General features: G+C 44.3%; 1 protein-coding gene across 1 annotated transcript; it reads right to left on the bottom strand.

Annotated features, from left to right (window-relative positions):
* Window positions 1–1977: 1977 nt before the first annotated feature.
* SEPSECS (Sep (O-phosphoserine) tRNA:Sec (selenocysteine) tRNA synthase) lies at window positions 1978–24453 on the bottom strand. The gene is made up of 11 exons (XM_060688921.2): window positions 23517–24453; window positions 22535–22689; window positions 20883–21001; window positions 19097–19255; window positions 16139–16292; window positions 13335–13437; window positions 12581–12710; window positions 10957–11048; window positions 5713–5806; window positions 4996–5086; window positions 1978–2384 (listed from the first exon to the last, which is right to left on the bottom strand). Exons 1-11 carry the CDS (start codon window positions 23628–23630, stop codon window positions 2114–2116), a joined length of 1482 nt encoding a protein of 493 aa, XP_060544904.2. The 5' UTR covers window positions 23631–24453; the 3' UTR covers window positions 1978–2113.
* Between the last annotated feature and the right edge of the window lie 494 nt (window positions 24454–24947).

The raw sequence follows: 24947 nt of genomic DNA, 5'->3' as shown, positions 1-24947 counted from the left end.
ATTAATTCATGAGCCATGAGCCAAACTTCAAAAGAAGTAGTCATTTATTAGGAGCACCATTTCGGCAATATTCGGGTGCAGTTAGAACTAATCCCACGTAGATTTACGTTCCCCTATGACCCTGTCTCTCCCCCTCCTCCCTGGCCATGTCATAAATCACATTCTCCAATTAACCACTTCGGCTGGCTTGTGAAACCCAAAACTCTCCTTCTGATTGCGGTCAGGAAGAATGTATGGAATGCAGCTTCAGTTAGGGAAATCAATCAGCTCTATCAGTTCTCCCTCCCTCCTGCTCACGGCAACTTGAAAGCTTTGCAAGTTGACAGCAGGGGTGTTAAACTCACGTCATCACGGCTGCATCACGTGATGTATCGGGACTTTTCCCCCCCTTCTGGGTGTGGGCAGCCTGTGACACATCTGGCCCTCAGGCTGGGAGTTTGAGAGCCCTGGCATAGATCAACTTCAAGGTTAACAGCAGACCCACAATCAAGTCAACAATACCCCAATCAAGGTTCGGCCAAAGAAGCCAACAGCAAACACCCCAACCAAAGAACCTCTAAAACCAACGCTGACAGGAAAGCCACTAGAATATAAACTGACAGCAAACCCCACTAACACTGATGATATTACCTAGTTGGGTCATGAAACGTCTGCAAGAAAATAAGCAAGCTCAGAGGGCACCAAGGACCCCACAGTCCCTTCTCCTCCTCCTCCTTCTTTTTGCAAATCTCACTCCCACTCCCTTCTAGCACTGATGATGTTACCTACTCTGGTAATGAAACGTCTGCAAGAAAAGCAAGCGGGCTCAATTATGCATCCTTTCTTTTTTGCATCCTTGGTCATTTCTCTCCACATATCCTGTTTACAAGTTTCTTCTAGCATTTTTAAAAATGTACTCTTTTCAAAGGAGGTAATTTAATTCACCCTGAGGAAGGTGGCCTTGGAATGAAGTCTCAACGGCTACACACCATCATCATCTTCTTTTAAAGACCCCATAATTCCTTGAGGGGTGGAGTCTGGGCAACTGAATGGAGCTGAGTGTTTTACTGGCCGGATGCTCTTCCTGTTGCCAGTGCTGAGTTATATTCAGCAGATATATCCTCATTGTGCTCAGAGAGAGAAATATCTGCCTCTACCTAGGATCGAACTCACAGTCTCCTGATTGTGAGGAGAGAGTTCCACCTCTAGGCCACCGCACCACTCATCTCAACCACTGTACGTAGCCAGTTAATCCAAATTCATCGTTTGCATGCAGCTTAGCTTATGTTTCAAGATGGCGTCTGGTGAAAAGTTCTGGAGAGCCTTCAAGCCTGCCTGGATTTTGGGGCCACCGTATTCAGTCCTAATCAAGGCATTACCCAACTACGGCTATTCCTCCACTTACGACCACAACGGAGCCCAAAATTTCCGTTGCTAAGTGAGACGTTTGTTAAGTGAGCTTCGCCCCGTTGTACGACCTTTCTTGCCATAGCGGTTAAGTGAATCGCTGCAGTTGTTAAGTTAGTAACACGGCTGTTAAGCGAATCTGGCTTTCCCCATTGGCTTTGCTCGTCAGAAAGATCATCACGTGATCCCGGGACATATCGTCATAAATATGAGTCAGTTGCCAAGCGTCTGAATTTTGATCACGTGACCATTGGGGAGGCTGCAACAGTCGTAGGTCTGAAAAGTGGCCCTAAGTCACTTTTTGCAGTGCCCCTTGTAACTTCGGTCACTAAGTGAACCGTTGTAACTCAAGGACTACCTGCACAGAATTGACAACGAACTCACTTGAAAAGTAGCAGATAATATGCAGAAGGGCAGCTCTTAAAACCCCGAGAAGCTATCCCAATGAATGACTTTTAACTCTCATTTGTCTGCCCTCGTGACGTGTGGCCGTCCCAATTCTTCTTAGGAATGTTAAGATGATCACAATTCAACATGGATTTAAATCTGAAATTTAAATCAAAATGCCTTCTTGGACATATAAAATCCAAGTGAAGGAGCAAAATGATCTCTTTATTCATTTCAATGGGACAATGGGAGGAGGAGGCCCTGAGTTGATTCACCTGATGATTTTACTAAATTTAAATAAAAAAATCATTCTAAAATGGAAGTTCATTTTCGGGATAATCTAAGGCTGGGTGTCCCCTTCGTCTATCTCGCATTTTTCCATCTCGGAATCCATATCTACGTTCGGCAGTGGTCCATCTTGAAGGCCCTTTCCTCTTCTTAGAGCCTTCAGACATTTATCCAGCCTTTTCACAAACATCTCCACGTCTTCTGCCTTCATCCCAATGGCCGAGGCAGCATTGAGGTAGGAGCAAGGATACTGGTCTGTGTGGGCCATAAAACCTTTGAAGGTATATCCACTCACGGTTTGTAGGGTCCCAGGAGACACCACCCTGTAAGGAAAGGAAACGGGAGTCAAAACCGGTTTCTACCACCGCTTGACTTGGAATAAGGGAGGGCTCAATTCTAGGAGGACATAAAATCCACCAAGGGTGCCGTCTTCTGCAGATGTGCCCATATTGGAAGCTCCGTTAAAATCTGTCAGACTTGCTTCGGAGTAAAAATTCAGTGGTTGTGTACAGGTGGTCCCCGTCTTAGGACTGTAAGGCGCGGCCTGTTTCTGGCCTCCCCAGCCTCCAGCAGCACTCTACCGGCCAAAAACGGGCTGCGCGGAGGCACCGAAGGCCGGTCCTTTGATATTTCCAGGCTGGCCTCACAGGCCAAATTTAAGCACCCCTGAGTTTGACACCCCAATCTATTGTGTCTGTCTGTCTATCATCTGTCTGTCTGTCTGTCTATCCATCTATATCATTATCGTGTCTGTCTGTCTCTCTACCTATCGTGTCTATCGAATCTATCAATCATCTATCGTGGCTATCATCTATCTATCTATCTATCTATCTATCTATCTATCTATCTATCTATCAATCATCTATCTATCTAATCTATCTATCTATCTATCCTATCAATCATCTATCGTGTCTGTCTCTGTAACCTATCATCTATCATGTATGTCTATCAAATCTGTAAATCATCTATTGTGTCTGTCTATCATCTGTCTGTCTGTCTACTTACCTACCTACCGTGTCTATCTATTGAATCTATCAATCATCTATCATGTCTGTCTATCATCTATCTGTCTATCTATCGATTCTATCAATCATCTATCGTATCTATCTATCTATCTATCTATCTATCTATCTATCTATCTACCTACCTACCTACCTACCTACCTACCTACCTACCTACCTACCTATCTATCCTATCAATCATCTATTGTGTCTGTCTCTATAATCTATCATCTATCATGTATGTCTATCAAATCTGTAAATCATCTATTGTGTCTGTCTATCATGTCTGTCTGTCTACTTACCTACCTATCGTGTCTGTCTATCTAATGAATCTAACAATAATCTATCGTGTCTGTCTACCATCTGTCTCTCTCTCTCTCTGTCTCTTTGTATCTCTCTATCTAATCTATCAATCTTCTATCGTGTCTGTTTATCTATCATCTATCAATCATCTATCTATCTATCTATCTATCTATCTATCTATCTATCTCTCTATCAATCAATCAATCAATCATCTATCTATCTAATCTATCTATCTATCTATCTATCAATCATCTATCTATCTAATCTATCTATCTATCTATCCTATCAATCATCTATCGTGTCTGTCTCTGTAACCTATCATCTATCATGTATGTCTATCAAATCTGTAAATCATCTATTGTGTCTGTCTATCATCTGTCTGTCTGTCTACTTACCTACCTACCGTGTCTATCTATTGAATCTATCAATCATCTATCATGTCTGTCTATCATCTATCTGTCTATCTATCGATTCTATCAATCATCTATCGTATCTATCTATCTATCTATCTATCTATCTACCTACCTACCTACCTACCTACCTATCTTATCAATCATCTATTGTGTCTGTCTCTATAATCTATCATCTATCATGTATGTCTATCAAATCTGTAAATCATCTATTGTGTCTGTCTATCATGTCTGTCTGTCTACTTACCTACATATCGTGTCTGTCTATCTAATGAATCTAACAATAATCTATCGTGTCTGTCTACCATCTGTCTCTCTCTCTCTGTCTCTTTGTATCTCTCTATCTAATCTATCAATCTTCTATCGTGTCTGTTTATCTATCATCTATCAATCATCTATCTATCTATCTATCTATCTATCTATCTCTCTATCAATCAATCAATCAATCATCTATTGCTCACATGTGAAGTTCCATTGGTGTGAGCAATGGGCACTTGTGCAAACAGAGTTGCATGTACATGCGTGCTCACCCACCACTCACCCAGAACCCTCCCTTCTCCCTCCCCCCCATCCATCGGTCCGCCAAGCCGTAAAGGTCAGGGCCCCTCTGAATTGAAAGGCTGCCTATTATCCTGTAACTTTTCTCCAAATTACAATCCATAATGCACATGGCGTAAGACGGTCAAAAGCCGTACGAATAAACACCATAAAGATTACAACAGCAAAATTGAAAGAAGAACTCAAGGGCCACAATAGTTTAAAAGGCCCCAGATCTTCACAAGGGGCCCCTTGTGGTGCAAACCAGTCCATGAACCGAGTGTCAGGTTTCGAGGTCGTCTCAAATAAATTGCATTTCAAACAAAGTCTTTGATGAAAAACTCCCATTTATTAAGCACAACATTCTAACTCCAACTCCATCGTAGCCAACACTGACTTCCTGACCCAAACCCTCCCTTTCCTTTCCCCACTCCTCTGCACTCATTGGCCATCTTCCAAGTCACTCTACCCCTAATCTACTGCTCCAGCTCAAAGGAATTTCCCCCCTCCCATCCCATCTCCTAGGGGATATCATCTCCAGGAAAAATAAGTAGGTGAAAAGTCAAACGTCCCTTTCCAGATGCCTCCGCTTCTCCTTCTTATGTCAGCACTAGAGCAAATGCAGCTTGAAGTGCTGACACCGAGATTTTCCCGAGTGGAAATGTTAATATAAATGGACCGACCTTGCTCCGGAAACTTGTCTGGTGAAAAGCATGGATCCGAGCTGCGTGACAGCTTCAGGGTTTTGTTCGTCAAGTTCTCTCAGTGACATGGCTGAAAATACAAAACAAAACAAAACAAAAAAACCACACTGGTGTGTAGCAACACTTCACGCCTTTCTCCTTTTGAATCACAAGCATTTTTCCACAAGCAGGAAAAAGGTCTGTGAGAAATTATTTTTCATTTTGCGCAGACAAAAAAGGCTCGGGCGATAAGATTTCTCTTCTTCTTCTTTTTTTTAAAGAAAAAGATGAAAAATATTTCAGGCCTCTCAGCACCTGCCGACGTATAACTTCTGCCGTTGTGTCTCAACCAATAATTGAAAGATCAAGAGTCAGCAGCATATGACTCAGCACAGAATATTCTCCTCAAGTTCAGTCTCATCTGTATCTCATTGCTCTTCTTGTGTCCGTAGCTGTAAAGGTATTTACAACCACGTATAAGTCTGTAAATATTTAGTTGTATATAAACGACTCTTAATTATCTAAAGGCTCTGTGTGCTGTGTTTTGCTCCTGGGTTTATCTCGTAATACTAGTCACTCTGGTTTGTCGCTTTGCAAAACTCTGACGTATCTTAATGTTATTCTTCCCAGAATACGACATATCACACACCACACACTGCTTTGGAAGGGAAACCAACAACTGTTTTATGCATGTCACTCCCTTAAAGCCAACCTTACCTAGAGAGATAGGATTGTGCGGGGTATCCAACAGTCTTTCGTCGTAGCTTTCTGCCAATTTTTTCACCTCCGTTGAAAGGTAAGAAAACATTTCCTAAAAGAAAGAAAGAAAGAAAGAAAGAAAGAAAGAAAGAAAGAAAGAAAGAAAGAAGGAAAGAGGGAGGGAGGGAAAGAAATAAATAAGGAAGGAAGGAAGGAAGTAGAGAGAAAGAAAGAAAAAAGAAATGAAGAGAAAGGGAGGGAGGGAGAGAGAAAAAGAAAGAAAGGAGGAAGGGAAGGAGGGAAAGAAAGAGGGAAAGAAATAAAGAAAGAAGAAAGGAAGGAGGGTGAGAAAGAGAAAGAAAGAAAGAAAGAAAGAGGGAGGGAAAAAAAGAAAGAGAAAGAGGGAGGGAGGGACAGAAAGAAAGAAAGGAAGGGAGGGAGGGAAAGAAAGAAAGGAAGGGAGAGAGAGAAAGAAAGAAATAAGGAAAGAAAGAAAAAGAAGGAGGGAGAGAGAGAAAGAAAGAAAGAAAAAGAGAGAGAAAGGAAAAGAAAAGAAAAGGATCTGTTTTGAGTTTTGCTAATTTCTGGGGAAAGAGTTGCATGTCAAACGTTGCCTGCATAAAACACATAGGAAGGGTCTCTCTCTGACTTTTGGGTACCCCCTCGGCAGCCATCTTGAAACATCCCTTATGGGTTAAATTACAAAATACGGTTGCTGTGGCGACACGTCTAAAGCATAATAAAAAGCTGGGAGTGCTTTTCTCCTGTTCTTTGTATGGGTTTTGTTCGCAGCTAAGAGAAAGGGAGGAAAGATAGGAAAGAAAGAAAACAAACAGACGGATGGAGAAAGAGTAGAGACCACAGGCCTGCGAGATTAACAAGGCAAAGATGGAATAGTGTGTTTGTTTTTTTCCCCTGGTAGGAAAATGATTTCCATCTCAATTTCGATCAAAGGCGGAGAGAGCTCCGTTCGCTTGAAAAAAAGGAGAGAACGCTGGAAAACTGCTGAGAAGTGATTAAATCAATGAAGTTGTTGCCTCCAAAATTGGGCTCATTTTGAGTTAGACAGAGATATTCCTTATTGGGCAGATCTCTCCCCGGTCTACATCTGGATGAAGTGAAGGAAAAAAAAAAGCATCCTTCGAACCCCGGCCAAGGAATAATAGACATCTTGGACACGTCGCTTAAACAGGAGCCAGCCGGGTGCGGCAGCGGCCAAAAAAGCGAATACAATCCTTGGTTGTATAAACAGAGGCGTAGAAGAAAAATCATGTGAAGTGTTAGTGCCACTTTATAAAGCCTTAGTAAGGCTACACCCTCCTGGCAAATAGATGGGGAAGAAATGGAGGTAGTGACGGATTTTATTTTCCTGGGCTCCAAGATCATGGCAGATGGGGACTGCAGCCAAGAAATTAAAAGACACTTACTCCTGGGGAGGAAAGCTATGGCAAATCTAGATAGTTTACTAAAAATCAGAGGCATCAACCTGCCAACAAAAGTGCGTATAGTCAAGGCGATGGTTTTCACAGTTGCAACGGATGGCTGTGAAAGTTGGACCATAAGGAAGGCTGAGAAGGCCAAAGAATGGAGGCCTTTGAACTCTGGTGCTGGAGAAGACTCCTGAGAGTCCCTTGGACTGCAAGGCGATCCAGCCGGTCAGTCCTAGAGGAGATCAACCCTGACTGCTCTTTAGAAGGCCAGATCCTGAAGAGGAAACTCAAATCCTTTGGCCACTTAATGAGAAGGAAGGACTCCCTGGAGAAGAGCCTAATGCTGGGAACGATGGAGGGCAAAAGAAGAAGGGGACGGCAGAGAACGAGGTGGCTGGATGGAATCACTGAAGAAGTTGGCGTGAGCTTCAATGGACTCCAGAGGAAGGTAGAGGACAGGAAGGCCTGGAGGAACGTTGTCCATGGGGTCGCGATGGGTCGGACACAACTTCACAATTAACAACAAAAAGGCTACACCCAGAATACTACATTCAGTTTTGGTCCCCACATTACAAAAAAGATGCTGAGATTTTGGAAAAACTGCAGAGAAGAGCAATTACCGGTATGATGAGACTAAAACATATGAAGAACGGTTGCAGGATTTGGGTCTGGCCAGTCTAGAGAAAAGAAGGACTTGGGGGGAAATGATAGCAGTATTTCAGTATTTGAGGGGCTCCCACAACGAAGAAGAAGGGTTCAATTTATTCTCCAAAGTACCGGAGGGCAGGACAAGAATAATGGATGGAAACTAATCCAGGAGAGAAACAACCTGGAATTAAGGAGAAACTTCCTAACAGTGAGGACAATTAACCGGTGGAACAGCTTGCCACCAGAAGTTGTGGGAGCTTCATCGCTGGAGGTTTTTAAGAAGAGACTGGACTGCCTTTTGTCTGTGAAACAGAGCTCTGACTTGGTCCCTTTTTCTCAGCACAATAAAAGAATGGGGGGAAAAAAATGAAACGAACAGCCCTTACTCATTAGAGGATATACATTTAATTCCCCCCCCCCCCGCTCCCCATAACGAGCTCCTAGATCTTACAAACAGCTAGCTAAGCAATTTGCTTGTACAATAAATGAATGGTCCTTTATACGAAGTTCGGGAATTTATGACGACGCCAAGGAGAAGCCTTAACTTTCAAAATTGTAACTGAATTGCATTGATTTTTCTACATCCCATATTTAAGCCAGACACGATAGAATACTATCATGCTGGAGAAAATATTAAATAGGTTATTTATTCCCTGCTAGAGTGTCAGCTGAATTTCTGGAGGGGCAAGTTAGTACAAAAAAATAAAATAAAACATTTAAGTTGTGAATTAAGCAAATCCAATGAGGAAATTTCAACCTAGAGCAAGTTTTATTTCTTTTAACTTCCAAGATCTGAGATTGAACTACAGGTAGTCCTTGATTTATGACCACAATGGAGCCCAAAATTTCTGTTGTTAACGGAGACACTTCTAAAGTGAATTTTGCTCCATTTTACGACCTTTCTAGACACCGTTGTTAAGTGAAGCATTGCAGGTGTTAAATTACTGTATTACCGGTAGTCCTCAACTTACATTCAGTGACCGTTAGTTCATTTAGTTCATTTAGTCTGAGTCCGCCCTGAGTCTTCGGAGAGGGGCGGCATATAAATTGAATTAATTAAATTAAATTAAATTAAACTAGTGACCATTTGAGGTTACAACGGCACTGAAAAAAGGGACTTATGACCGTGTTTCACACTTATGACCGTTGCTGCATTCCCATGGTCACGTGATTTACATTCGGATGCTCGACAACTGACTCACACTGCAGTGTCGCAGTGTCTCGAAGGTCACGTGATTCCCCCTTTCGCGACCTGCTGACAAGCCAAGCCAATAGGGAAGCGGGATTCATTTAACGACCGGGTGACTCATTTAAGACCGGCAGGGATTCACTGAACAGACGTGGCGAGAAATGTCGTAAAATGGGGTCAAACTCACTTAACACATTTCTCATTTAACAACACACAGTAGTGGCCAAAATTGTGGAGACCTTTTGGGGGAAAAGTGTATTTTCTAAAACTAGCTAATAAGGCCACTTCTTTTGGGAGTAGTGCCATGAAATTATATATCCATGGAAAGATAATTTAATCAAGAATGTCATGCAATAACTTTTAGGAAGGATTTGCTATGAGAATAGCAGTTACAATATGAAGAAGAAAAGGGAAAAACGAGATATACAAAAGTTATCATCATAGAAAAAACAAGATATACAAAAATAATCCCCATGTCAGTTCATACTTCGTTGGGTAACCTTTAACATGAATGACGGCCTTACAATGTCTTCCCATGGAGGGAACCAAGTCTTTGAGTTCTGCAGCTGTTATCATGTGAAACCAAGATGGAATGATGGCTTCTATTAACTAGGTTCTCTTGAAACTCCAAAAAAAAAGTGGTGTTATTAGCCATCAAACCTCCAATATACACTTTTCCCAAAAGGTTTCCACAATTTGGGCCGCCCACGACTGTAAATTTTGGCCTCAATTGTGGTCATAATTCGAGGACTGCCTGTACTGATGCAAGGATTAAGGAAGGAAAAGAAAACTACTGCCTTAGTGAAAAAAAAAATAGCTTTTCCTGCCCCCTAGGTATAGTGGAACCGAAATAGAAACAGCACTATAAATAGCTTTCCCCGGAGAACATCGTAGCTTTGGCTTAGCTTTTAAAGAGCATAAGGTAATAAACCACCGGCATTAAATTTTTTATCATTCATCACACAGGCCAAAATACACTCCGGAAAGGAAGGTTATTGCGTCTTATTCCTTCCGCATATTGAATAAGCGATAGATTTGCGACATTTCGAGAACTGGATTTACGGAGCAAAAGTACGTTGTTAGATGCGGGGAGCGCCCAAACTTGGCAAGTTTAAGACCAGAAGGACAGAGTTGGAAGGGACCCTGGAGGTCTTCTAGTCCAACCCCCTGCTCAAGAGGAGACCCTATACCAGTGATGGCTAACCTTTTTGCCATCGCGTGCCAAAAGCGGAGGGAGCTTTTGGCACGTGATGGCACGGTGGGCCCGGTAGACCCATTTTCCGCCCTCCCCAGGCTCCAGAGGCTTTCTAGGAGTCTGGGGAGGGCGAAAACAGCCTTCCCTAGCTCCCTGGAGGCCAGAAATGGCCCGTTTCCCGACTTCTGGTGGGACCAGAAGGCCCAAAAATCAGCTGGCCGGCCCGCACATGTGCACTGGAGCTGAAAAGGGGGGAAAGATCCACCGTGCCATGTGATTTAGATTAGCTAGAAAGCAGGAAATCCGACGATTCTAGCGAATATAAATTGTGCGTCACAGCTGATCGTCGGAAATACCGGTTTGACCGAACCGGTAGCATTTCACCCCTGCTATCCACCCATCGTCAATTTATAGTGCCCAGGAACCTGGATTTATTTATTGCCACTGTAAATACGCTAATCCAGAGACGGTTTTTGACGATTAAAGATGGTTGTTGGTGTAATGTTTAAAGGCAGCAGGTTAGCAAGCGAAAGACTTGGGCCAAATTCAGCTGGATGACCTTGGGCCAGTCACTCTCTCTCAACCCTAAGAAGCAAACAATGGCAAACCGCTTCTACAAAAATTTGACCTGGAGGATCTCCAGAGATAAGGGACTAAGACTGGTTCTAATTTGGGCCAAAGATGGACATGTCACTAGCCAAAGATCAAAACCAGAATTCAGAGACTGCCCAACAGCCCCCTACGCATCTTGCTCATAAGTGAAAATGGACATCTTGGACCCATTAATCCAGAAATGCTACCTTTCTTTCTCGAAGAAGTTGCCGGTATCCCTTGGTGCCCAAACTCAGCAACGTAATGAGCACATCTAAGGAAGGAGAAGCCGAAGCTCTACCTAGAGAGGAAAAAAAAAGAAAATCTGTGATGACCTGGAGCACGGCACTGAGGCAACAAAGGCAGCTGGCAGTTCAAACCGCCCCTTTATTGCTCCAAATTTCCCCAAATGCTCCCACGTTTCTGGCAAGTCCCAGAGCAAAGTGATGACACGCACGCACCCACACCTCAAGCAGCCTCTGGCTGCAAATAGTCCAGCCCAACGCTGTGAGCACCACGGCTGCAAAGCAAGAAATCCAGCAGGGTAAGTCGAGGAGTCCAGGAAGCAAAGGAGCAAGGCAATTAATTCAGAAATCCAGAATGAATGCAAGGAATCCAGGAAAGTTCAAACGTTGGGACTCAGCGCTCCAGGAATTCAGCATTTGTTCCCAACAAATGTTCCTCCTCACAGCGTCTCCTTAAGTGTCAGTCCCCAGGAGTGCCTTGTGAAGACGGGTGGGGTCCTCTCCTCCCAAGTAGTTGAGTCAGTTTGCGCTGTTCCCACCTTCTCTCCACTCTCCGTGCTCTGGGATCAGGAGGGGATGGTCCTTGCTCATCGCCTGAGCTCTGTCTCTTATGTTCATTGCTTAATCTCTCCTAGTCATCCTGTTCCTGTTCCTCCCTGCCTACAAGCCGTCCCAATCCTGAAAGGCCCTGGCCTGACTTGGCCTGCTCCTCCCCATTTTCCTCCCGTCCCCTTGTAGGCTCCATTTCCGACTCATCTTCCTCAGCAGAGTCAGGCTCCAACGGGGGCATGACAGCAATCCATCATTTTTGTTCTTATTGTGAAAACAAAACCTCTCACGACATGAGTATTTTTTTTCCTGGTGGGACTGGTGTCAGCGCCTCAGCGCTGGCATAGAGAGGAGAGAGATAAACTCTGAACTTTTGCCTGCTAAATCCCTTTGAAGCCGGGTTGTCGTGGAAATGAGGAGGGGGGAGACATTCCTGGGAAATGACGAGACAAGAAGTCTGGAGAATGACTTGGAAGATAGCCAATGAGAAGCAGAGACTTGGGGATCGGAAAGGGAGGGATTGGGGGGCAAAAGGTCAGTCTTGTCCGCATCGAGTCATGATCCGGTGGCTGTGCTCAATTAAAGAAAAGATTTCCTTAAAGATTGGCAGTTTGGAAATTCATTTATTTTGAGATAGCATCGAAGTCTATCAAGGCAACCTGATCTACCCAATTACAGGATGGAGCATAACTGTTTTTCTCGCCTTTCAGCCCAATCCGGGGGCCTTCGCAGGCAGTCAGTTTCATGACAAACTATTTTTTGTGTTGAATCTAGGTTTTACCGACAAAGAAACAAAGGGAGACTAGTATAGATCTATTTCAAGCTATTTAGCTCTCGTCAGCTAGCCATACCCTTTCTGGGATTAGAATCCGGGTTGCTTGTATATTAGGTAGATGTATTAACCTCTAAGCCACAGGTTCTCCTCACTTTGTCGGCTATACCAGGGAAGACATGGGGTTTTTTTCACGATAATTTCCACTTTCATTAAAAAAGATATATCATTTTTTTTAAAAAAAATAACCCCAAAACTCCGATGTACCTGGATACATTTTGCTGATTTCCTGTATGAAGGCGTCACTGAAGCCAGCGATGACAGCGCCACCTACTGGAACCATGAAATTTTTGTCCAAACTTTGCACAAACGCATCGATCCGGCCTCTTCGGGCACCCTAAAAAAGCAAAAAAAACCCCACCCCAAAACAGGAAGAGAAGAACAAAAGCGATAAAAGTTTCATTTTAATCTTGCAAAGTTGGGTTCGCACGAGGCAATACGTCACTTAGCCACAAACGTCTCACTTAGCAACGGAAATTTTGGGCTCAATTGCGGTCGTACATCGAGGACTAGCTGTTTGTTTTGATTGGCATGGCTAGTCCGCAGTCCTCAATTTACAGCAAGTTCATTTAGTGCCCACTCAAAGTTACGACGGCACTGGAAAAAAAATGACTTAGGACCATTTCTCACACTTGTGACCGCTGCAATTATTCTCCCCATGGTCACGTGACTCAAATCTGGACGCCTGGCAAGTGACTCGTATTTTTATGACGGTTGCAGGGATTTGGAGGTACGTGATCCGATTTTGCGACCTTCTGACAAACGAAGTCGAAGGGGGAAGCTGGATTCACTTAACAACCGGGTTGCTCGCAGTGATTCACAAACTTAACTCGCCAACGCCAAAACTAACTTAGCAACATAAATTGCCTCAGTCGCTAAGTGAATTACTGCATTTGATGGTTTAGTAACTCGCTTTTCCCCCCCCATCCTGCCTTCTTCTGTGGTGGGGTGCTCACCTTACCTGCTGAATGAGGTGCATGCACTTGGAAGACTGAACTCCGTACGCGTTATTGACGATGTGGGGGACGTCGTACTTGGCGCAGATCTCAGCCAGTTCCTCCAATCTGCAAATACAAAATGGAAAAGTTCAGGCAAAAAGGTCAGAACTGAAAAAACGTTCTGTGAATTTTACCATAAGCAGATGACAGACAAGCCTTTTAGAATGGAATGGAATAATAATAGGGAATAGAATAGAATAGGGGATAGGATAGGATAGGATAGGATAGGATAGGATAGGATAGGATAAATAAAATACGGAATAGAATGAATACAGAATTGAATAAAATAGAGAGTTGAATGAAAATAGAATAGAATAAAAAAGGTAAAATGAATAGAATAGAATAGAAAAATAATAGGGAATAGAATAAATAGAATAGGGGATAGGATAGAATAAATAGAATAGGGGATAGGATAGGATAGGATAAATACAATAGGGAGTAGAATAGAATAGAATGAATTAGAATAAAATAGAGAATTGAATGAAAATAGAATAGAATAGAAAAGGTAAAATGAATAGAATAGAATAGAAAAATAATAGGGAATAGAATAGAATAGAATAAATAGAATAGGGGATAGGATAGGATAGAATGAATTAGAATAAATTAGAGAATGAAATGAAAATAGAATAGAAACGAATAGAATAAGGAACAAATAGAATAGAATAGAATAAGGAATGAATAGAATAGAATAGAATAGAATAGAATAGAATAGAATAGAATAGAATAGAATAGAGTAGAGTAGAATAGAATAATGGAATGAAGGATTAGATAACATTAGAACAGAACAGAATACTGTAAAATATGGAAAGAAACTAGAAATAGAATAGAACAGAACAGAAGCTGGAAGGGACCTTGGAGGTCTTCTAGTCCAACCCCCTGCTTAGGCAGGAAACCCTACACCACTTCAGACAAATGGTTGTCCAATCTCTTCTTAAAAACTTCCAGTGTTGGAGCACCCATGACTTCTGGAGGCAAGTTGTTCCACTGATTAATTGTTCTCAATGTTAAGAAATTTTTCGCTGGCAGAGGCATCGCAGGCCGGTCCTTTGCTACTTCTTGACCGGCCCTGTGGGTCAGATCTAAGCATCTCACATCCCACAGGCCTTGAGTTCGACACCCCTGCTCTAGATGGACAAACATACTAAGGTTTCCAAGGGAAAACGCATGCTGTAACTGGGGTCTCCATAGTAGCAATAAACCGCTATAGATTTAGACCCCGAAAATGACAGTTGGATTGCTAAATTCCACCTGGAACCTCCTGTTACAGGTAGATCAAATGTCTAAAAATTACATCTGTGTCAGCATGAATACGGTCTTATTAATATCCTTCTGTCGTGTAAAACCTCTCTTTGTGTTTGCAACAAGGTGGTTGCAAAGATCCCTCTTTGCAGGTAAGAAAAATCCTTGCCAGAATCCTTTTAACCAACCTTTCCTTGAAAGACAATTTCCCCTTAACAATTAAAGGATAAAATGTTCTCATTATACTGTGAACGGCAAACATAATTGATTCGCTTAGTCACCGGCTCGGCTTCCTTGCACAGAACCCAAATCACCGACAAAATTATACGATAATTCAACCTTGAAAAGAGAAGCAGGGGGTCAAGATTCTTATCAATGGTATTTTGTTGGTGCCGTTTGCTCTTATTTAAAAAAAACCCAACCTCTTACTAAAAACATCAAGCGTGCAGAATGGGTTTTGATGCAGCTGATGAAATAAATAAAAAGAGAGAGAGAGAGATATTTTTAATTATTGCTGATTTAACCCTTTGGAAAGAAAAGGACTTAATGAAACTTCCTATGTGTATGCCAGAGACGGTATTCAGCCGGTTCGGATCGGTTCGCCTGTACCGGTTGCGGAATTCGTGGGTGGACCCTCCCACGCTCTATGCCCGTGATGGAGAACCTATGGCACTGTTCTGTCCCCGTCTCACACACGCACACAAACAGACAGCCGGGGGTTAAATAAACTGGCAGACAACCAATTCTTCTGATAAGACGCTTGGCAGCAACCCAGTAGCTGCTTGCCAAGAACTTTACTCATAAACAAAATACACACAGTTCAAGAATTGTCTAGTTTGTAAAATAAATCCAAGGCAGATAATGTTGTTTCCAAAGATGCAATGTGACTCGATAGTAGTTAGTTTTGTCCATCACAGAGTCTGAATGGCCACCTCACCCCCTTTTATATCCTGTGGGGTGTGGTCCAGTGACTCAGCTTAATCTCTGGCACGCCTTTTCTTCTGTTGCGCGCGCTTATCTCTGCGACGCTGCTGAGGATCCAGCCAAGACTCATCTCCCTCATCACTGTCCACCTGTGACTGCGTGGACGTGCTTGGCCCCAGGCCTATCTCTTGCCCTTCGGCAGGCACCAAAGGCATTGCCAGAGAGGAGGGTCCTGGAGAGGGAGGCCTTGCCAACTCCTCTCCTTCATTCTTGGAGTCCTCTCCTGCCGATGACACAGGCTCAGGTAACGGAGCCACAACAGGCACGCGTGCCACAGGCAGCACGCAGAGCCATGTTGCCTGGCACACCAGCTCAGCTCCGGTGCCGGCCAGCTGATTTTCAGGCCTTCTGGGCCCACCAGAAGTAGGGAATCCAGCTCTATTCTGATTAATTGATTGATTGATTGAACCTGTCCTACTCTTATTTGAATCAATCCGTGTTTTTCCACCTCCTTCCTCTCTGTGAAACTCAGCTAAATCTTCACACACACACATACATACCCTTCAAACTCTTCATGCCACCGTTTACCTGGGGATTTATTTACCTGTCAGGTACCCTTGGAGCAAAACAGGATGTAGTGGAATGAACACAGAGAATGCGATCAGCCCCAAGATCCAGGATTTTAGCTTCCACTGCCTGGAGATCGGTTCGTAGCTCGTCTCCTTCTAAAACATTTTCTATCACCACTGGCTCAAAACCTAATCCGGCCAACAAAAAAAAAAAAAGAGAATGAACAAATGAATGGGCATCCGGGATCCTTCTGCGATTTAATTCTTTTTTACCTGCAAACCCCTCCCTTCCACTTCATGGTTGTTTTTTGTTTGGTTCGATTTGTGCATGACTGTTGTGGGCCGTCACCGGCCTGTGCAGCTGGTAGCTGATTTCGAAAGCGAGGAAGCTGGTGTGGTGCTGTGCCAGCAGCCTGTGCAGCTGGCACTCGAGTCGGACAATGAGGAGGCTGGAGAAGATGTGGCGCCAGAGGCGGGGATTCAGCCAGGGCCTCAAGAACCTCCAGAAGCTCCTATAAGTGAAGAGGACGAAGAGGAGGAGCCTCTTCTTAATGCACGGGCGCACAGAGCTGCCAAAAGGCAGGAGTGGCTCCTCAGGAGGAGGTCCCCTTAAGACTAAGGCTTGGGGCTAATTGGCCACTCCCTTAGCCTATTTAAGGAAGGACGCTGACTGATGCAATTTGCAGGAAACAACTTCATTCATATTCCTTCGCGTCTTGATTCCAGAAACATTTGATTCTGCTCTTGTTTCTCTTTTGTCAGTTTTCCTGCAAATTGCTTCTGGGCATTCTGCCAACCACAGCAAGATTACGGTTATCTGAAATACTGTACCTCAGAACTGAGTTATTATTCTTTGGATTTTTGTCGGCTGTTAATGAAGTTAAATTAACAGCCCTTGTTCAGAAAAGACGGATTTAAACTGTACTTGTGTTCGAACAACTACTAAGAAAGCTCATTAGTAGTCTTTAATTAGTAAACTAAGGTTCGTACGGACTTTGTGTGTGCTGCGTTCTTTGGGGTCCGTAGCTGGGGCAGAACAATGACGGTAGCCAGTTTTGAAATGTCAGGTTAAAAACATGTCTCGCGAACGCGTGGACAAACAGAACGACGATCTGCAGAAAGTAGTTAAGATGCAAATATTTCACGAAACCAGAAGCTTCTCTTTTGGGTAGGATGGACACAAGCCAATTGAAAAAACAAAGCAAAGCAAAAACAATTTGGGGTGTGTTTCCTTCACGTGGATTGTACTTGCCAAACCCTGGAAAGAAAAAGAGCTGCCAACTCTTTGAAGAATGGATTTTGAAATTGACCGAATTAGCAGAGATGGCAACATTAACTGCTTTGATAAGAGATAATGGACTCTAGACAGCTTTATAAGAGGCTGGAAACCTTTTGTGGACTTTCTACGCACTAAATATAATAACAGATGGGTAACAGAGGGATTTGAAGATTAGTGTAATGTTTAGCTTCATCTGTTGATCTATCTGTCTGTCTGTCTGTCTGTCTGTCTATCTATCTATCTATCTACCTATCTACCTACCTATCTCCCTCTTTCTGTATCTGTCTATCCATCCATCCATCCATCCATCCATCCATCCACCTATCTCCCTTTCTGTATCTATCTATCTATCTATCTATCTATCTATCTATCCATCCATCCATCCATCCATCCATCCATCCATCCATCCATCCACCCATCATCTCTCTCTCTTTATCTATCCACCTACTTACCTACCTATTTCCTCCCTCCCTCTCCCTTTCTGTATCCATCCATCATCCATCCATCCACCTATCTACCTATCTCCCTCTTTCTGTCTCTCCCTCTTTCTGTATCTATCCATCCATCCATCCATCCACCTACCTACCTATTTCCTCCTTCCCTCTCCCTTTCTGAATCCATCATCCATCCATCCATCCATCCATCCACCTACCTATCTCCCTTTCTCTCCCTCTCTCTCTATCTCCCTCTTTCTCTATCTATCTATCTATCTATCTATCTATCTATCTATCTATCTATCCACCTATCTACCTATCATGACTGTTAAGTGACTGTAACAAATTTACGTGACATGTGATCCAAATTCGGATGCTTGACAACTGACTCGTATTTATGATGGCTGCAGTGTGTAATGTGATCCCCTTTTGTGACCTCCCGACGAGCCAAGTCAAGGGGGAAATCAGATTCATTTTACAAACCTAACACCCGCAGGGTTTCGCTTAACAACCACCGTGGCGAGGCCAGGTGGTCAAATGGGGCACTCCACCGTTGTCTCGTTTTGTGACAGAAATGTCGTAAGCTCGATCACAGTGGTTAAGTCGAGGACCACCTGTACTCAAAAGAAACCTGACGGGAAGTGACAGCGGTTGCCGCGACCCTCCAAAATAACCTACGTAAAAGCACCCGAAAGAACGATGCTCGATCTAAAAAAAATCCTGATGTCAACTCACAAAGCATCCCTGGCCTGCTCTTGAGTTGCCATACGGCAGGGGGGATGAGAAACCGACGAAGTAGCACGGCAGCCAAAAACAGAATCACATTCCAGCCTTATCTCTCTCAAGGCCATCTCCCAGGGTTACCCACAGTGACCGAAGGGGAGTGATCTCTACAAGTCATGGAGCCTCGGTGGCGAATGTGATTGATGACACATCCTGTGGGGAGGGGAGGGAAACAGGGTTATGATTGGAGGGTAAATTACGTGGGGTCAGAGTTGGCTTCACTTGGGAACGTGCTGACATGAAGCTCCTAATAAATAACTGGACTTCTTTTGAAGCTTGGCTCTTAATTAGGGCATCGTGGGAACCCTCACACCTGAGCTGACAGAACCAGTTTTTTGGTCTGTTCCCACAGCTGAGGTGTGACTGCCGTTCGCCTCCAGAATGAGGTTTGTCGAATGCGCATTTTGAAAAATACATAAATTAAATGCAAGGCGTGTTAAAATTGTACGTGCCACACCAGCTCCCCCCCACCCTTTGCGGATCAGGGTATCCGTTACCTGCGGTAACCATGGATTTGAAGCAGGATTTCTGGTCGATGCGAGGCCAGAGAATGTACCTGGCCTTTGGTCTTCGGTGCCGAAGCGTTAAGAAACATAAAGTGAGGCTCATGCCGGTTGCCATGGGCACCACGAAGCAGCTGCTGGTGGCCTTGACCCCTGCGAGGGAAGGAGAATTCGTATCTAAACTTCTAAGAGGAGGAGACGATTTGCAGATCGGGGGTGGGTGGGTGTTGATTTATGTGGGGTCCTTGGTGCTCTCTGAGCTGACTTGTCTTCTTATAGACGTCGCACGACCGAACTAGGTAACAGCATCAATGCTAAAAGGGGGTGGGATTTGCAGAAAGGAAGGGGAACGGGGGGAAGAGGAGGAGGACTGTGGGGTCCTTGGTGCTCTCTGATCTTAGTGGTTTTCTGGCAGACATTTCGTGACCCAACTAGGTAACATTATCAGTACTAGAAGGAGGTGGGATTTGCAGAAAGGAGGAGGAGGAGGAGGAGGAGGAGGAGGAGGAGGAGGAGGAGGAGGAGGAGGAGGAGGAGGAGGAGGAGGAATAATAATGTGGGGTCCTTGGTGCTCTCTGATCTTAGTGGTTTTCTGACCCAACTAGGTAACATTATCAGTACTAGAAGGAGGTGGGATTTGCAGAAAGGAGGAGGAGGAGGAAGAAGAGGAGGAGGAGGAGGAGGAAGAAGACTGTGGGGTCCTCGGTGCTCTCTGATCTTAGTGGTTTCCTTGCAGATGTTTCATTATCCGAGAGACAATCAACCAGCCCAAAAGGAGCCCAGCACCTCCCCATCAGCAATTGGCACCCAGCATAGATTAACTTCAAGATTAACAACAGACCAACAATCAAGAAGTAAACAAAACCTCAATCAAGAAACTGTCAAAACAAGCTAACGGTAAACAGCCCAACCAAAAATAAAAATAAAAATCCCAAGGACCCCCCCCCCATAACCTTCACTGACAGGGCAAGACACGATAATATAAACTGAGAGCAAAATCCCACTCCCTTCTAGCACTGATGATGTTACCTAGTTGGGTCAGGAAACGTCTGCCAAGAACCCCTCCCCCCAAGAGCCCCTCAAAAGAGGGGACAGGCATTTTTTTTTTAAAAAACAAAAAGTTTTTTATTTTTTATATTCAAACAACCAAACTTTACACAATCAATTATCATGCATCATTTTATCCCCACCCAACCCCCCCTCCCCAATTCCCCCCCAACTTTCCAGAGCAAAAACAGGATATAGCATTTAACAAACATAAACTAAAATATGCTACTATTACAGAATTCAAAACTCTCTCACACTTGTTAACTCCCCTTTTAAAAATTATACTTCAACCTTCCTTTTATAAATTCTCTTATCACATTTCACATTTATAAAAAAAACAAAACCATGATCTTATTTTAAACATTTTAAAATCTCTTAATACAGAACATTCTCCAAAATATAAGTTTCAAAACTTTCAAAAAGTTATCCATTAAATTTTAAGTTATCCGCCTTTAGACTTCAATACTTTAAAGCTACCATGAAATTCAAGTTATCCAACTTTAATTAAGTCTTTTAACATCATGAGAAAATCTCCAAAATATGACCAGTCTTTCTTTCTTTCTATATTTTTTCCCCAGTCCTTCTTCAATAATACTTTCTTCTTCAGCATTACTCCTCCCCCTGCTCAACTTTAATTAAATCTTTTAACATCATGAGACAGTCTCCAAAATATAACCAGTCTTTCTTTCTTTCTACAGGCATTTGATCCAAGAAAACGTTGCTCCGTACTTACCAGCCAACTTTAAAACATCCAAGACCACCGAATTCGTCAGTTTGTTCAAGAGGCTGGAGCCTGCTGCCTTGGGCTGGACCGCTGAGACGTCTCCGGACCTCCCGATCCCATGAATCAACCTGCGAATCAAACCGAATATATGGGTGAAACTAGGGGGGGAAAAAAAATTCCAATTTAAAAATTGGAAAGACTTAAGGAGCGGATGCGGTGCAATCTCGAAGGACGAAGGAGCAAGTTCTTCTTGGGGGAAATTGTAGGGAAGAACTACCATCGGTTTGGATGGGAGTGGAATTTTATTGTAACGCATTGTAAGCCGCCCTGAGTCTCCGGAGAAGGGCGGCATATAAATTGATTTTATCTGGTTTTTAAATTTTTTGTATCTATGTATTTTATTGTTTGGCTGTTCACCGCCCTGAGTCCTTCGGGAGTAGGGCGGTATACAAATCAAATAAACAAATCAAATAAACTAAAAATAAATAAGAATAAAAAATAAATAAAATAAATTGTATTTTTTAAAAAAATGTTTATTTAAAGCGTTTCGATATCCACGGTGGCTCAATGGCTAAAGATGCTGAGCTTGTCGATCGAAAGGTCGGCAGTTCGGCGGTTCGAATCCCGAGTGCCGCGTAACGGGGTGAGCTCCCGTGACTTGTCCCAGCTTCTGCCAACCTAGCAGTTCGAAAGCCCGTAAAAAATGCAAGTAGAAAAATAGGGACCACCTTTGGTGGGAAGGGAACAGCGTTTTCCGTGCGCCTTTGGCGTTGAGTCATGCCGGCCACATGACCACGGAGACGTCTTCGGGCAGCGCTGGCTCTTCGGCTTTGAAACGGAGGTGAGCACCGCCCCCTAGAGTCCGGAACGACTGCACATATGTGCGAGGGGAACTTTTACCTTTACTATCCCCCTCTTAGGTGGAGCTCTGGTTTGGGCTGGGGGAACTATTGCAGTGGCTTGAGACAGGAAGGGGAATCCGACAACGCGAGCAGGAATTTGCTTCCGTGGAAAACGTTGCATTGCATTGCATCCTGTCGCCTTAGCTAGAAATCACTTGCGTTTGTGTGTGTGTGTCATTCTGCACTCGAATTTAAGCGGGCGATCTTCGGCATCACAAACCAAATTTCAAAAGGTTGGGTGATCTCCATATTCGCCAGTAGAGATAGTCCTTGACTTACGACAGTTCATTTAGTGACCGTTCGAAGTTAGGACAAAAGTGAGCTTTGCCCGTTTTTCACTCTTACGGCCGCTGAAGCATTTCCCCCATGGTCACATGGTTTCTATTCGGATGCTTGGCAACTGGCTCATATTTATGACGGTTGCAGCGTCCCGGGGTTGCGCAATTCCCCTTTTGCGACCTTCTGACAAGCAAAGCCAACGGGGACACCAGTTTCACTTAACAACTGTGTTACCAACTGGTTTGATTCACTTAACAACTGCGGATTCACTTAACAACTGCGGCAAGAAAAGTCGTCAAACGGGGCAAACCAAATGCCTCACTTAGCAACAGAAATGTTGGACTCAATTGTGGTTGTAAGTTCGAGGACTGCCTGTAATGAAGTGACCCTAATTTTTTTTAATTATTATTATTTTTCGCATCCTGTGTGAATAAACTTGAGCTCAAACAAAACTTCGGTCAAAACAAACCACCTTTTTACCTGTAATGTCTCCGAGCCACTATTTGGGACGCAACTCTTCCTTCTCGCTCACCCACACCGCAATTGCCCAGGAAATTATTGCTATCCATAATTGCGAGTTCATGAAGAAAGAGTTCAATTGTGCTTTCGTCCCATCCATCTTCAGGACATTTGCCCTTCAGGGGGGAAAAAACAGCACAACAATAATAAATACAATATAAACAAGGTATGCGAAAAATACACAATCTTGTTTTCTTCTATTTGACCTAGATCCTAACATCTCACTCAACTCAACTCAACTCAACTCAACTCAACTCAACTCAACTCAACTCAACTCAACTCAACTCAACTCAACTCTAGTCTAGTCTAGTCTAGTCTAGTCTAGTCTAGTCTAGTCTAGTCGTCTAGTCTAGTCTAATTATTCCAATCACTCCTTTCAAAAACTCAAAGCAAACCAGCTTATGATTTAGGATTTAATGGACTCACAACCAGCTGGACTGGGTTAAACCATAGTTAAAGCTTGGGAGCGACTTCCCAAGGGGTGTCTAGAAAACAAAAAGGTGGAAAATAAAAATCCAGCGGACAGCCCTAGGCTCTCCTGGTGGCCTCCCATCCAAGAACTAACCGGCCCAGACTAGGAGCTAAACTTGTGGACTTCAACTCCCAGAATTCCTGGGGCAAGCAAGGGAGGGGTGGGGAAGAGCTATGGCCCTTTTCTGACCTGTGGACTTCAACTCCCAGAATTCCTGAGTCGGCAGGGGTGGGGGAAACTATGGCGCCTTTATGACTTGCGGGCATGCTGGCTGAGGAATTCTGGGAGTTGCAGTCCATACGTCATAAAAGCGCCGGAGTTCTCCGCCTAGTGGCAGCTAAAGCAAAACCAGTCGCTCGATCCATGCCCCGCCCACGGAGAGGCGTGACTAACCCGCCCCGGGGGCGGGGCTTTCTTCGAAACCCCGCCTCCGCCCCCTCTTTCCCAACCGCCCGGGGAGAGGAGCGGCACCTGTTCCAGCAGCGTCCGCACTCGCAGCTCGTGCGCGCGGCGGCCTTGCCATCCCTGCCGCACGTAGGCCGCGTTCACCAGCCTCTCGCCGGCCTGGAAGTTCTCGGAGTTCATGACGGGCCACGAGCGAGCAGCAGCAGCAACAGCAGGAGGAGGCGAGGCCGGCGCGCAGGCGCAGTTGACCCCTGGCGGGTAACTCCGCCTCCCCCCGGACGAGCCCGCGACGCCTGCGTGAAGGCGGCGCGCGCCCTCTACAGGCCGGGAGGAGGAAGCTCCAATTGAGTTGATTGGGACTGGGACGGGAGGCCACTGGGCGATTCCCCAATTGGGAAGTGGGGAAAAAAAAAAAAAAAAAAGAAATGCTATGAAAAGGAGACCAGTGGATACCTCTTGAAAAGAGGAGCTTGCTTCCTTCTGTCCCTTTTTTAAAAAAAAACATCCGTGTTGAACTCTGCTTATGCCCCAAAGATGCTAGTATTAGGCAGGTGTGTTCCCGTGCCTCATGCAAGAGCTGTGGCTTTTGCATAATGACGGCACAAGAGGTTATTATCCGCCTGTCGTTTGCCCTTCGTCCCCAGGCAGCAGGGCTGCCCTGAATGCCCTGAGATTGCCTTGGTCCAAAGTCAACTCACACTGTTATCAGTAGCCGTTTCTTTCCTCAAGTCCAGCTCTCCACTGAGACTGTAGCCTTTTGAAGCCCAGAGCTCTTTCTTGGGCTGAATGTCACGGATATACGGAGAAGAAAACAAAATAAAATAGGGGCTTCAGTTTGCCTTTGTAAAGCATATAAGCTGGAACCCAGTGGGGACGATTTACAGGCCGGGTATCCAGTCTCCATGGGTTCCATTGTTTAATACAATACTGACAAAAATATTAGTTGTTCTATAGTTCCTAGAGAGCCCTGGTGGCCCAGAGGTTAGAAGGCAGCATTGCAGGTTAACTCTGCCAACTGCCGGCAGTTCAATCCTGACTGGCTCAAAGTTGACTCAGCCTTCTGTCCTCCTTAGGTCAGTAAAATGAGGACCCAGACTGTTGGGGGGGCCAGAGGCTGTAAACCTCTTAGAGAGGGCTGTAAAGCACTGTGAAGCGGTATTTAAGTCTAAGTGCTATTGTGATTGCTTTCCAGAGCTATGATTAAATTAAATATTACAACCTATTTATTCTATCTATCTATCTATCTATCTATCTATCTATCTATCTATCTATCTATCTACCTACCTACCTACCTACCATCCATCCATCCATGGTGGTGCAGTGGTTACAATGCAGCATTGCAGGCTAACTCTGCCCACGGTCTGAAGTTCGATCCTGACCAACTCAAGGTTGACTCAGCCTTCCATCCTTCCCAGGTCAGCAAAATGAGGACCCAGATTGTTGGGGGAAAGAGGCTGACTCTGTAACCTGCTTAGAGAGGGCTGTAAAACACCGTGA

This window comes from Pantherophis guttatus, chromosome 8 (genome assembly GCF_059756535.1).
Source record: "Pantherophis guttatus breed Tessera chromosome 8, ASM5975653v1, whole genome shotgun sequence".
NCBI classification, from domain to species: domain Eukaryota; kingdom Metazoa; phylum Chordata; class Lepidosauria; order Squamata; family Colubridae; genus Pantherophis; species Pantherophis guttatus.
The sequence above is the reverse complement of the archived record's forward strand: the minus strand, read 5'-3'. Positions and strand labels throughout refer to the sequence as shown.

Bases quoted from the DNA above. Each gene is read 5' to 3' on its own strand.
- SEPSECS (XM_060688921.2), bottom strand. From the start codon at position 23,630: ATGAACTCCGAGAACTTCCAGGCCGGCGAGAGGCTGGTGAACGCGGCC. The intron at 19,256-20,882 runs GTAAGTACGGAG...CTTCCCTCGCAG, and splicing joins GGATGTTTTAAAGTTGGCTG to GGGTCAAGGCCACCAGCAGC. The intron at 5,807-10,956 runs GTAGCATTTCTG...TCTTTCTTTTAG, and splicing joins AACTTCTTCGAGAAAGAAAG to GAAATGTTTTCTTACCTTTC.